General features: G+C 39.7%; 1 protein-coding gene across 1 annotated transcript in view; it reads right to left on the bottom strand.

Annotated features, from left to right (window-relative positions):
• The window catches only part of LOC126454743 (beta-1,4-glucuronyltransferase 1-like), a 91,091-nt gene extending 76,915 nt beyond the window's left edge, over positions 1-14,176 (bottom strand). Inside the window, exon 1 of the mRNA XM_050091134.1 lies at positions 14,017-14,176. Within this exon, the coding sequence (XP_049947091.1) occupies positions 14,017-14,136 (120 nt within the window). The 5' untranslated portion in view covers positions 14,137-14,176. The remainder of the gene's footprint in view (positions 1-14,016) is intronic.
• Positions 14,177-14,411: the final 235 nt, after the last annotated feature.

Here is a 14,411-nt window from a genome sequence, read left to right as displayed (position 1 = left end):
TTTCTGACTGGCCATGGCCCAGAGGTCAGTGGAAATGCATCCACATTGATTTTGTTGGACATTTCTGGAACACACCATGGCTTACTGTAGCTGATGCCTTCAGCTGTTTTCTCTTTGTGGTTCTGATGAAGTCTACAATGTCGGCCATTACTATCTGAATGCTTACTTCTATTTTTTGCATCAAGGGCTTGTTGTAAGTGTTAATGTCTGATAATGGATCATACTTCACCTCACAAGAATTTGAATAATTTTGTGTGGTGAACAGTATTGAAAATATGACCACAGCACCATTCTAGCTCCAATTAAATCGTGAAGCTGAACATTTCATGCAAACATTCAAGGTGCAGATGAGTAAATTGCATGTAACTCACTCAAGGCAGCAGACCTTGCAACTCTTCCTGTCCACCTGCCTTGTGTTGCCTCAAGATGGACCTTCCCTGCCTGAACTCCTGCATGGTTTCTGGCATTGCACCCTGTTTCATCTGCTGCACCCACCGACAAGGAGTACCAGTCAGTACAAAGTTTCACATTTTCAGATCCAGGACACAGTACCCTTCAGGTCCTTCTGGCAGAGACAGTAATGGCAATAGGGACAATTTTGCATGTCCTTGGACACAACATGTTCCTCATATCTTCTTCTACAGGGTCACTGCTCAGAAGACACTGGAACCAGCTTTGGCCTCTTAGACTCTATAATCTTGTTGCTGAGTTTTGTTCTACAGGTTCAGCACACAGCCAGGAGCCAGGGTCACAGCCATCTGCCATGGACTGGTTGGCATCTCAGACCAAGGCACTACCCATGGGAGTGGACATGCCCTCATCCCTAATGCCATCATCACAGCAGCCCATGTTGCCATGGGTGACGCTTCTGCCCCATGCTGCCTCCCTCTCTGAGGGGGGCCTCCAGTATCCAATATTCCAGCCCTGGATGTAGGCATGAACCCTCTCTGCAGTTTGCCAATTGTTCCTACAGAGACTCAGGGTAAATGCTGGGGCACAGACAACAGCCTGTCACTGGTTTCAGTCCCAGTTCCCATTCCATCTGCTGCGGCTACACCCAGACGTTCCCCTCACCATCAGTTCACACTGCAACCATATGTGGCCACAGCCAGGAGGTTTGGGAGGGAGGAGTGTGGTGTTGTAAACTCAGCACTCACCACCAGGCAGCACCACAGGCATTGATAGATCAATAATTCACTCCAGAGATGGGATACAGGTCAGTGATTGCTACACCAAGAAGTTGTAGCAGTGGTGCCGCCAGGGAAGTGGTATGTGTCAGTGTCACACCAGAACGAGCAGTTCCAAGTCAGCTTGACTACCAAGAATATCACCTCCTACTTATGTACTTTGCACCATATCATCTGCTTCTAGTGAGTCCATACCAGCCCATTTTCAGTGATCATTCTAGTGGGACAAGAACTGTTTACTATCTGCCTTACTTCTGGAATAATAGTTGAAGTTTAGGATCTGCTGGATGAGCCAATTTGTACAAAATTGAGTATTCATCAATAAATCTGTGTATCCTTGTCATTAATCATTATCAGTGTTTCAATGTAATCCTCTTTCTCCTCTCATAGTTCTTCCCTCAGCACACTATAAATAGTTGAGAGTGGCGATGAGTAAAATCTCCTTCTGTGGAAGTACGATACAACAAATGGACTTTTTCTTTGTAAACATGTATTATGTTTTCTTGTTTCAAGATATGTTCTACACACTTAAGGATCTCCTCACTATTGATCCATAAACAAAAAGTTCGTTTAATCTAATTCCTGCTTGATAGCAACCATTAATTCATGTGAACAAACAGCCTTTGGTGTTTCACAAGAATCTGTGCTAGTTATGTATCACCAGAGCATTTTCTTTGAGGTATTTCATAAAGTTGGAATATGGTATATGCTCTAAAAGCCTATTACAAATTAGTGTGAGTGATATGGGTCTATGATTAAGTGGATTGCTTCTACTTCCTTTACTGTGTATTGGTGTGAGCATGCAACATTAGAGTTTTCAGGTACCAGTGCAGAACTTTCATTAAGTGAGCAGTTATATATGACTGTTGATGAGCTATTTCATCAGAACAACCTGAAAGAAACTTAACTAAGATACAATCTGGGCTGAAAGAGTTGTCTTTATTAAATATTATTTTCAGTCTTTTCCCCATACAAAATTTTCATTGTGTCATCTTGCATTGTGTCATCTCAGACAATTCCTAACATTTTTGTCTAATTCTTTATATTCTAGCATATGCCTATTACTGTTTGCTTAAAACCCTCATCTTTTCATTAACAGCTCCCCTTATGCCATTTGAGATTTTATTTTCTAAGATGTAGAACCTGTTATTTATTTTAATCTGGTTACTTATTGGATGTTTCTGCTGGCAACCTGATTCAACTGTTACAATTCAAGAGTCACAGTCAGTAGCACATAAATACCCAGATCACGCAATACTAGTTGGAGGTGACTTTAACCTATCACATATACACTGGTACGTCAATGGATTAAATGCAGAGGGTACAGACATACAGTTTTGTGAAGTACTTTTGAACACTTGTTCTGAAAGCTGTCTTGAGTAACTAGTTCAGCAGCCCATACAGAATGGAAATATCTTAGACCTTGTAGCTACAAACAGGCCAGACTTTATCAATAGCATCAGTATAAAGAGGGGGATTAGTGACATAGATGATAAATATATTTCTTTCCTTAACACATTCCTCATGCTCTTTGAAAGTTGCTTTGCATTAGAATGTTCTAAACAGGGTACTAGCAGTAAAAGACAGTCTGTGTGGTTGACTAATGGGATAAGGATATCATGTAGAACAAAGTGGGAATTACATCATAACGTTAGAAGTAGTCGCAATCAAGCTACAGTAGCCCATTACAAACAGTACCATAAGTTGCTTAAAATGTTATTAGGAAAGCAAAGATTATGTGATATGCAAATAGAATAGCTGATCCACAGGATAAAGTCAAAAACAGTCGTGAAGGAAGTGCCTGGTCAGCAGCATGAGGTTGATGATATAAAGTCAGTTCGTAGTAAAAATATTTCTGTTCTGTTCTGTTTCTAAGTCAGATATATGTACACTACTTAACAGTCACTTCCTGAGAATACCTGGTGAATCAAATAAAAATTCAGATTCTACAGGGAATCATATAACTCTCTTGGAAAATGTTTTTCGAAGGCTGATGACTGAAATACTCCTCTGTGATACTGACAAGGGGGAGATTGAGTCAATAATCAAATCACTGAAGATTAAGGACTCTCTTGGATATGATGGAATACCTAGCAGAATATTAAAGTACTGTGCTGCATGTTAGCCCTGTACTTAGCCATATTTGTAACTTTTCCTTTAAGAATGGTCAGTTACGTGGATGATTAAACTCAGCAGTAAAGCCACTTTATAAAAAGGGAGAAAGGGATAATGTAGACAATTTTAGATCTATATCTATGCCATCAGTGTTTGCTAAAGTTATTGAAAAGGCTGTATATGTAAGGATAATAGTTAATTTCATTTCACATAATTTGTTATCCACTATACAGTTTGGTTTTAGAAATAGTTTAACAACTGAAAATGCTATATTCTCTTTTCTCTGAGAGGTACTGACTGGATTAAACAAAAGGTTTCGAATGCTAGGCATATTTTTTTTATTTAACTCAGGCTGATCACAAAATATTGCCTCTGAAGTTGGACCATTGTGGAATATGGGGAGTAGCTCACAATTGGTCTACCTCTGGCCTTAAAAACAGACAGCAAAAGGTCATTATCCAGAAGGTTGAGAATGGCTATGGTGTGGGGCCTGAGTGGGGCATGATCAAATTGGGGGGGAGTGCCACAGGGATCAGAGGTAAGGGATCCTGTTCTAGTATTATAGGTGATTCTAAAATATTTTCTAATTGCTGATGACACTAGCTTGGTAGTAAAGGATGTCATGTACAACACTGGCACTGTTTCAAATAGAGTAGTTCATGACATAAGTTCATCACTTGTAGAAAATAAATTAATACTAAATCACAGTAAGACACAGTTTTAACATTTTCTAACACACAATTCAACAAAACCCAATGTTTTAATTTCACAGAATGGGTATATGAGTAGTGAAACTGAACAGTTCAAATTTCTTGGCGTTGAGAAACATAGTAAACTGCCGTGGAAAGCCCACATTCAGGATCTTGTTCAAAGACTTAACGCTGCCATTTTTACTATTCGAACAGTATCTGAATAAGTGATAGTTTTACACAAAAAGTAGTCTACTTTGCTTATTTTCATTCACTTATGATATTTGGTATTATGTTTTGGGGTGACTCTACCCAATCTCAAAGGATATTTTTGGCTCACAATAATGGGGAATAAGTGGTGTAAGTTTGTGAACCTCTTGTCAAGCCCTGTTCACTAGTCTGGGTATTCTGACATTGACCTCTCAATATATATATTCTTTACTGTCATTTCTTGTTAACAATATCAGCTTATTCCCAAGAATTAGCAGCTTTCACTCAGTTAATACCAGGCAGAAATCCAATCTGCATTTGGATCACAGTTCCTTGATTCTTGTGCAGAAAGGTGTGCAATATAATGCTGCATCCATTTTCAATAAGCTACCACAAGAATTCAAAAATCTTAGTAGTAATCCACGTGCTTTTAAACTGAAGCTGAATAGTTTCCTCATGGGTCACTCCTTCTCTTCTGTCAAGGAGTTCCTTGAAAAATTTAGCTGATTTCTGTGTTACATTGTTGATTGCATTTAAACTTGTGGCTTGTCTTTTTTGTGTTCATAAACACTTTGTTTTGTCTGTTATTACTTTTATGTTGCAACTTCATGTACTGGCATGTTTTGTGACCTTGGAGATTTGCTCCTCAATTTGGTCCTATGGAACTGGACGTGTAAAAAAATCATACAGAAAATACCACAATCATACTTTACCAAAGGGTCTGGCTGGAAACTTAAGAAAATTATGGTCCTATGCAGAAATGCTCAGCGGGTCTAAGCCTATCATACAGTCATTTGTTGAGCAGTCTAGTGTTGTAGTAGAAGATAGCAGAATGAAATCTTAAGTTTTAAATTTTGTGTTACAGAAACCATTCACACGGGAGAATCATACAAACATACTATTGTTTGACCATCGCACAGAGTGCCATATGAAAGACATAGCAATAAGCATCCCTGGCATAGAAAAACAACAGAAAGAGCTAAAAACAAATAAATCAACAAGTCCAGATGGAATCTCAATTTGGTTTTACGAAGAGAATTCCATGTCATTGGCCCTTAGATTGCATTTATCGCAGACCTCTCACCCAACACAAAGTCCCAAGTGACTGGAAAAAAGTACTGGTGGCTCATAGTACAAAAAAAGGTAAAAGAACAGACCCACAAAATTACAGACCAGTATCCTTAACATCAGTTTGTTGCAAAATTCTTGAACATATTCTGCATCTGAATACAATAAATTTCTTAGAGGCTGGAAAGCTTATGTTCATGAGTAGGTATGGTTTTAGAAAGCATCATTTGTGTAAAGCTCAACTTGCCCTCCTCTCACATGGTGTACTGTGAAGGATGAAGGGTAACAGGTAGGTTCCATATTTCTAGATTTCCAAAAATCATTTCTCACACAGTGTCCCAGTGCAGACTTTTAAAAAAGGTACAAACATATGGAATAGTTTCCCAGATATGCAAGTGCCTCAAAGACTTCTTAAGAAATAGAACCTAATATGTTGTCCTCGATGCCGAGTGTTCATCAGAGACATGTGTATCATCAAGAGTGTCCCAGGGAAGTGATAGGACCACTATTATTTTCTACATACATATATAATCTGGTGGCAGGGCAGCAGCAGTCTGCACTTGTTTGCTAATGATGCTATTGTGTTTATGAAGGTGTCAAAGTTGAGTTACTGTAGGAGGAGGAGGAGATAAAGAGTTTAACATTCCATCGACAAGGTCATTAGAGATGGATCAGAAGCTCAGATTAGGAAATGAGAGGGAAGGAAACTAGCCATAGCCTTTCAAAGGAACCATCCCAGAATTTACCTGAAGTGATGAGTGACTGTAGGAGGTTACACGATAACTTGGACAAAATTTTTAGTTGGTGTGATGTATGGCAGCTGGCTCTAAACATAGGAAAATATACGTTAATGTGGATGAGTAGGAAAAATAAAGTTGTTTACAGCATTGGTAGAGTCTGCTTGACACAGTCATGTCATTTAAATATCTGTGGGTAATGTTACAAAGCAATATGAAATGGAATGAGCATGTCAGGACTGTCGTAACAAAGGCAAATGATAGACTTTAGTTTCTTGGGAGAGTTTTAGGGAAGTGTGATTCATTTGTAAAGGAGACCCACATATATTCTTGACTACTGCTCAAGAGTTTGGGATCCACACAAGGTCAGATTAAAACTAAAGCAATTCAGAGGCAGGCAGTTAGATTTGTTGTTACTGGTAGGTTCAAGAAATATGCAAGTACTATGGAGATGATTCAGGAACTTAAATGGGAATTGCTAGAGGGAAGAGTGACATTCTTTTTGAGGAAAGCTACTGAGAAAATTTAGAGAACCAGTACTTGAAGTAGACTGGTGAACTATTCTGCTGCTGCTGCCAACATACATTTCATGTAAGGACCATGGAGATAAGATACAAGAAATTAGGGCTCATATGTAGCCAGACCCCCCCCCCCCCCCCCTCCCATGAACCATTGACCTTGCCGTTGGTGGGGAGGCTTGCGAGCATCAGCAATACAGATAGCCGTACTGTAGGTGCAACCACAATGGAGGGGTATCTGTTGAGAAGCCAGACAAATGTGTGGTTCCTAAAGAGGGACGGCAGCCTTTTCAGTGAAACTTCCTGGCAGATTAAAACTGTGTGCCCGACCGAGACTCGAACTCAGGACCTTTGCCTTTCGCGGGCAAGTGCTCTACCAACAGAGCTACCGAAGCACGACTGACGCCCAGCACTCACAGCTCCACTTTTGCCAGTACCTCGTCTCCTACCTTCCAAACTTTACAGAAGCTCTCCTGCGAACCTTGCAGAACTAGCACTCCTGAAAGAAAGGATATTGCGGAGACATTGCTTAGCCACAGCCTGGGGGATGTTTCCAGAATGAGATTTTCACTCTGCAGCGGAGTGTGCGCTGATATGAAACTTCCTGGCAGATTAAAACTGTGTGCCCGACCGAGACTCGAACTCAGGACCTTTGCCTTTCGCGGGCAAGTGCTCTACCAACTGAGCTACCGAAGCACGACTGACGCCCAGCACTCACAGCTCCACTTCTGCCAGTACCTCGTCTCCTACCTTCCAAACTTTACAGAAGCTCTCCTGCGAACCTTGCAGAACTAGCACTCCTGAAAGAAAGGATATTGCGGAGACATGGCTTAGCCACAGCCTGGGGGATGTTTCCAGAATGAGATTTTCACTCTGCAGTGGAGTGTGCGCTGATATGAAACTTCCTGGCAGATTAAAACTGTGTGCCCGACCGAGACTCGAACTCGGGACCTTTGCCTTTCGCGGGCAAGTGCTCTACCAACTGAGCTACCGAAGCACGACTGACGCCCGGCACTCACAGCTCCACTTCTGCCAGTACCTCGTCTCCTACCTTCCAAACTTTACAGAAGCTCTCCTGCGAACCTTGCAGAACTAGCAATACCCTTTCTTTCAGGAGTGCTAGTTCTGCAAGGTTCGCAGGAGAGCTTCTGTAAAGTTTGGAAGGTAGGAGACGAGGTACTGGCAGAAGTGGAGCTGTGAGTGCCGGGCGTCAGTCGTGCTTCGGTAGCTCAGTTGGTAGAGCACTTGCCCGCGAAAGGCAAAGGTCCCGAGTTCGAGTCTCGGTCGGGCACACAGTTTTAATCTGCCAGGAAGTTTCATATCAGCGCACACTCCGCTGCAGAGTGAAAATCTCATTCTGGAGCCTTTTCAGTAGTTGCAGTGGCAACAGTCTGAATGACTGACTGATCTGGCCTTGTAACAATAACCAAAACGGCCTTGCTGTGCTGATACTGCAAACAGCTGAAATCAAGGGGAAACTACAGCTGTAATTTTTCCCAGGGGCATGCAGTTTTACTGTATGGTTAAATGATGATGGTGTCCTCTTGGGTAAAATATTCCAGGGGGAAAATAGTCCCCCATTCGGATCTCCAGGCATGGATTACTCAGGAGGACGTTGTTATCAGGAGAAAAAAAACTGGCATTGTATGGGTCGGATTGTTGACTGTCAGCTCCCTTAATTGGGCTGGTAGGTTAGAAAATTTAAAAAGTTAGATATAGTGGGAATTAGTGAAGTTCAGTGGCAGGAGGAACAAGACTTCTTGTCAGGTGAATACAGGGTTATAAATATAAAATCAAATAGGGGTAATGCAGGAGTAGGTTTAATAATGAATAAAAAAAATAGGAATGCAGGTAAGCTACTACAAAATGCATAGTGAATGCATTATTGTGGCCAGGTAGTTACGAAGCCCACACATACCACAGTAGTACTAGTTTATATGCCAACTAGCTCCGCAGATGATGAAGAGATTGATGAAACGTATGATGAGATAAAAGAAATTATTCAGATAGTGAAGAGAGACGAAAATTTAATAGTCATGGATGACTGGAATTTGATAGTAAGAAAAGGTAGAGAAGGAAATGTAGTAGGTGAATATGGAGTGGGGGGCAAGGAATGAAAAAGGAAGCCACGTGGTAGAATTTTGCACAGAGCATAACTTAATCATAGCTAACACTTGGTTCAAGAATCGTAAAAGAAGATTGTATATGTGGAAGAAGCCAGGAGATACTGGAAGGTTTCAGATAGATTATATAATGATAAGACAGAGATTTAGGAACCAGGTTTTAAATTGTAAGACATTTCCAGGGGCAGATGTGGACTCTGACCACAATCTGTTGGTTATGAAATGTAGATTAAGGCTGAAGAAACTGCAAAAAGGTGGGAATTTAAGGAGATGGGACCTGGACAAACTGAAAGAACCAGAGGTTGTAGAGAGTCTCAGGGAGAGCACTAGGCAATGATTGACAATAATGGGGGAAAGAAATACAGTAGAAGAAGAATGGGTCGCTTTGAGAGATGAAATAGTGAAGGCAGCAGAGGATCAAGTAGGTAAAAATATGAGGGCTAGCAGAAATCCTTGGGTAACAGAAGAGATATTGAATTTAATTGATGAAAGGAGAAAATACAAAAATGCAGTAAATGAAGCAGGCAAAAAGTCTCAAAAATGAGATCGACAGGAAGTGCAAAATGGCTAAGCAGAGATGACTAGAGGACAAATGTAAGGATGTATAGGCTTATCTCACTAGGGGTACGATAGATACTGCCTACAGGAAAATTAAAGAGACCTTCGTAGAAAAGAGAACCACTTGTATGAATATCAAGAGCCCAGATGGAAACCCAGTTCTAAGCAAAGAAGGGAAAGCAGAAAGTTGGAAGGAGTATATAGAGGTTCTATACAAGGGCGATGTTCTTGAGGACAATATAATGAAAATGGAAGAGGATGTAGATGAAGATGAAATGGGAGACATGATACTGCATGAAGAGTTTGACAGAGTTCTGAAAGACCTAAGTCAAAAAAAGGCCCTGGGAGTAGACAGCAATCCATTAGAACTACTGATAGCCTTGGGAGAGCCAGCCCTGACAAAACTCTACCATCTGGTGAGCAAGATGTATGAGAGAGGCGAAATACTGTCAGACTTCAAGAAGAATATAATAATTCCAATCCCAAAGAAAGCAAGTGTTGACAGATGTGATAATTATGAAACTATCAGTTTAATAAGCCGTGGCTGTAAAATACTAACACGCATTCTTTACAGACAAATGGAAATCCGGCAGAAGCCAACCTTGGGGAAGATCAGTTTGGTTTCCGTAGAAATGTTGGAACACTTGCGGCAATACTGACCCTAAGACTTATCTTAGAAGACAGATATAGGAAAGGCAAACCTACGTTTCTAGCATTTGTAGACTTAGAGAAAGCTTTTGACAATGTTGACTGGAATACTCTCTTTCAAATTCTGAAAGTGGCAAGGGTAAAATACAGGGAGTGAAAGGCTATTTATAATTTGTACAGAAATCAGATGGAAGTTATAAGAGTTAAGGGGCATGAAAGGGAAGCAGTGGTTGGGAAGGGAGTGAGACAGGGTTGTAGTCTCTCTCCGATGTTATTCAATCTGTATTTTGAGCAGGCAGTAAAGAAAACAAAAGAAAAATTTGGAGTAGGAATTAAAATCCATGGAGAAGAAATAAAAACTTTGAGGTTTGCTGACGACATTGTAATTCTGTCAGACGCAGCAAAGGAGCTGGAAGAGCAGATGAACGGAATGGACAGTGTCTTGAAAGGAGGTTATAAGATGAACATCAACAAAAGCAAAATGAGGATAATGGAATGTAGTCAAATTAAATTGGGTGATGCTGAGGGAATTAGTTTAGGAAATGAGAAGCTTAAAGTAGTAAATGAGTTTTGCTATTTGGGGAGCAAAATAACTGATGATGGTCAAAGTAGAGAGGATATAAAATGTAGACTGGCAATGGCAAGGAAAGCGTTTATGAAGAAGAGAAATTTGTTAACATCGGGTATAGATTTAAGTGTCAGGAAGTCGTTTCTGAAAGTATTTGTATGGAGTGTAGCCATGTATGGAAGTGAAACATGGACAATAAATATTTTAGACAAGAAGAGAACAGAAGCTTTCAAAATGTGGTGCTACAGAAGAATGCTGAAGATTAGATGGGTAGATCACATAACTAATGAGGATGTATTGAATAGAATTGGGGAGAAGAGAAATTTGTGGCACAACTTGACTAGAAAAAGGGATCGTTTGGTAGGACATATTCTGAGGCATCAAGGGATCACAAATTTAGTATCGGAGGGCAGCATGGAGGGTAAAAATTGTAGAGGGAGACCAAGAGATGACTACACTAAACAGATCCAGAAGGATGTAGGTTGCAGTAGGTACTGGGAGATGAAGAAGCTTGCACAGGACAGAGTAACATGGAGAGCTGCATCAAACCAGTCTCTGGACGCAAGACCACAACAACAGCAACATGTAGCCACGCAAGCAGCCAGTTTGCCCTTGCTTTGTTTCTGAGTAGAACAGAAAAGGAAATGACTAGTAGTAGTAGTACAGAGCGCCCTCTTCCACGTGCCGTATAGTGCCTGCTGGAGTAAGTATGTAGACATAAATGTTTATTACAATATTCATAAATAAATGTTCAAAAATATGCATTCAGACACTTTGTCTCATGAGTCTGTTTCATTCTGGATTTGTGTCTATTTGCACTCTGCATCTAAGCACTGGCAGTTCTGAAGATGTTTAAGACTCTTACATACTGTCAATTTTTTTTAGGGTCTGATAATAAATTTTATATCTAATTCCATTTGCACCTTGCCAAACATTTTGTCTACTTGTTCCTTCTAGAGAATTGTGATAATCATGTTGCACCTTCTGGTAATATACAGCTCATTTCAGTTTTACTATTATATCCTAAGTTTCTCACTGAAGAATCATTCATTAGTTTATGGTCAAAATTTCCAATAAAATTAAACATTATCATTTTGTAGAGGCTTTTCTGTCATTTATCAGTTTCTACAAAATCTGTGTTGAAGCCTTCTCCAGGGTGAGTCAGCATAACCTGACATTTTTGACTCAAGTAGTAGCGGGTGAGTCAGCGTAGTTGAGGGGCATGCTTGGGCTAATTGTTTTCCACTACAGCAGCAATTTAGTTACAATGGACAGATTGACTGTGCAACACCATGTATTTGTCATAGAGACATTCCTTAAACTGCAGAATGTATGGCTACCACTCAGAGGAAGTTCCATCTCCAATTCACTGTTCCACATAATGGTACAATTCCAACCTGCAATATAATTCTTCCCTGGGTTAAGAACTTTTGTGAGACAGGTTCTGCATTGAAGAAAAGTCCAGAAGGCAGTAGAAACATAGCCACTCATCAGAGCCCCAATCAAGCCACAAAATGACATACACAGTCTCTTGGGTTATCAAATTTGTACCTTTGATGCATTTCATCCCTAAAAAATTGCAATTGTTCAGGAGCTGAAGCATCAAGATTTAGTGAGACTGACACTTTTTCTGAGGTAATGGAAGAGACATTGAAGGAAGAACCTGGAATTGTGATTTTAATGTCAGATGAGGCTCATTTTCACCTAAACAGCAGTTTTAACATACAAAACTGCTATTATTGGTCTCCAGACAACCCTCAGCAGCTGTACCAGTACCCATTGCATTGTGACAGGGTTTCAGTGTGAGGTGGATTAGGGACATTTGTTGTCATGAGGCTTTATTTCTTCAAGGAAAATGGGAGAGCCATCTCCATGAACTCAGAGTGTTATTTGAACATGCTGCGTGAATTTTTCCTCCTGGAACTTCGTCACCATGGCTTAAATCATCAAAATGTTTGGTTCCAGGAAAATGATGTGAAAGATCACACTTCCACTGTGTGTATGTCCATAGTAAGGAAATTGTTTCCAGGGAAAGTGATACCCAACAGAGGAGATGCTGACTGGCCACCCGTCTTTCCAGAACTTATTCCATGTGACTTTTCTTGGGGGTGTTCTTTGGGAAAAAAGTAAACATTAGTAAGGCACGTACTGTACTTGAATTAAAGGATACAACTGAGTGAGACATTTGTGCTATTCCCTGTAACATGTTGGAGGAAGTGATGACAAACTTCACACTGAGTGTTGACGAGTGTGCTAAAAAGAGGGCCAGTGCTTAAAGGACATTATCTTTCACAAATAACTAAATTTTGTCAAATTAATATATAAGATGTAAACTGTTATTCATTGTTTATCTTTTGGGATAAAATAAGTTGCTATATCTTAAAATGTCACTGTGTACTATAAATTCAAAAACCATCAGACAGCACTGACACACCCTGTACTTGTTGATCAAAATGTGGGCACACTTGCACTGATAAAATGACTTGCATGTGGTATTCATTCTGAGTTTCCTTGATTATGAGTAATATTATTTTTGGTGTTGTTCACAGTGCAGCACACATGTGAATTTTCTCCTGCTCTGTTCCTCTACAGTGAAACATTTGACCTGATTTTAATTCTACACCACCACTTGTACGCTGTAAAACTGAAGTACATAGCAGATGGTTAGAGTTTCATTTCATTCTATTTGTCTACAGCATATGAGAACAAGAACTGCTCAAATGCCTTCATAAGCACTGTAATTAGTCTAATCTTGTCTTTGTTGTCCCTGTGGGACTGATACTGATATGTGAATAACATTTCTACTACTTATACTTAGTGTAAATGAAGAAACTGCAGCTTTATAATTTTACTTAGCAGTGAGAAGTATGTTTGTCATGAAGTGCAGTAACTCAGTATGTGAGTTCATGAGCATTAGCACTGAATGTCTGTGCATTGTTTATGTGCTATCATTGGATATCTGAACAATTATTTGCTGTGACATCTTGGATTGATGTATTTCATGCTATTGTAATTCAACAGATGTATGTTTCCTTTAACAGTTTGTTCAGAGTGTATTATAAACATCTCATCATGGCCATAAGTGCTAGAAGTGACTGACCACGAGCTTAGCTCTATATTTTCTTAAAGAAAACAATAAAAAGAAAGCAAAATGAACTGAGTTCAAATGTTTCTTGCAATCTGTGCAGTTGAGTCACTCTCTAATATACACAATGCTCCATCCCCAAATTTTGTGATTCTTGGTGAAGCATCCATATAATCCATTTGAAGGGGCTGGCAGTACTTACCAGTTCTCTGCTTGGTGTATTATAGTTCTCCATTTCCAAGGTTTCCCTTCAGCCCTGCAAAACTTATTCTTCATCTTTCCTGCTTTGTCATTTTCCCCTTTTCCTGAAGAAAGAGTTTTTAAAAATTCTGGGATTCTGAGTTCTGATTTCAGTCTTTAATTTATAAATCGGCTGGATTTCCTTCAGTTATTCCTGTTTTGGTGGCTGTTATGCCAATATTCATCTTCTACCATAAATGTCATTAACAATATTTTTTTACTTCCTTTTGGGATATGTTAGATTCCGAAAATTATTTTAGAATTACTTACCTCTGTAATAACATTCTTCTGGTCAAGCACGAATGAGTCTTGCTTCACAAATAACTGTGACCATAGCAACACACTACTTAGGACCAAAAATGCTGTAAAAAGAAATAATTTCTTCACCATCAGAGCAGTGTTGTTTCACTAATGACTGTTTTGGTATTGATTTCCTGGGAACATAAAAGAATTTGATTATAATTTCTGTATAAAGAGTACATGATATGAGAGATATTCTGAAGTCATATGAAGTAACATACTTCATCACAGCTTTCAAGATTGAGATTTATTTCATAATTTCATTTGAATGGAACAGATTTTCTTTTTGAAGCTATTCACTGCCATTGGGAAAGATATTTACCAGTAAGGTACAAACATGAGCACTTCAAAAACCAGGAGATTGG

The sequence above is a fragment of the Schistocerca serialis genome, chromosome 1 (assembly GCF_023864345.2).
Source record: "Schistocerca serialis cubense isolate TAMUIC-IGC-003099 chromosome 1, iqSchSeri2.2, whole genome shotgun sequence".
In the NCBI taxonomy this organism is placed as follows: domain Eukaryota; kingdom Metazoa; phylum Arthropoda; class Insecta; order Orthoptera; family Acrididae; genus Schistocerca; species Schistocerca serialis.
Note: the sequence above shows the minus strand (reverse complement) of the source record. Positions and strands in the feature narration are given on the sequence as shown.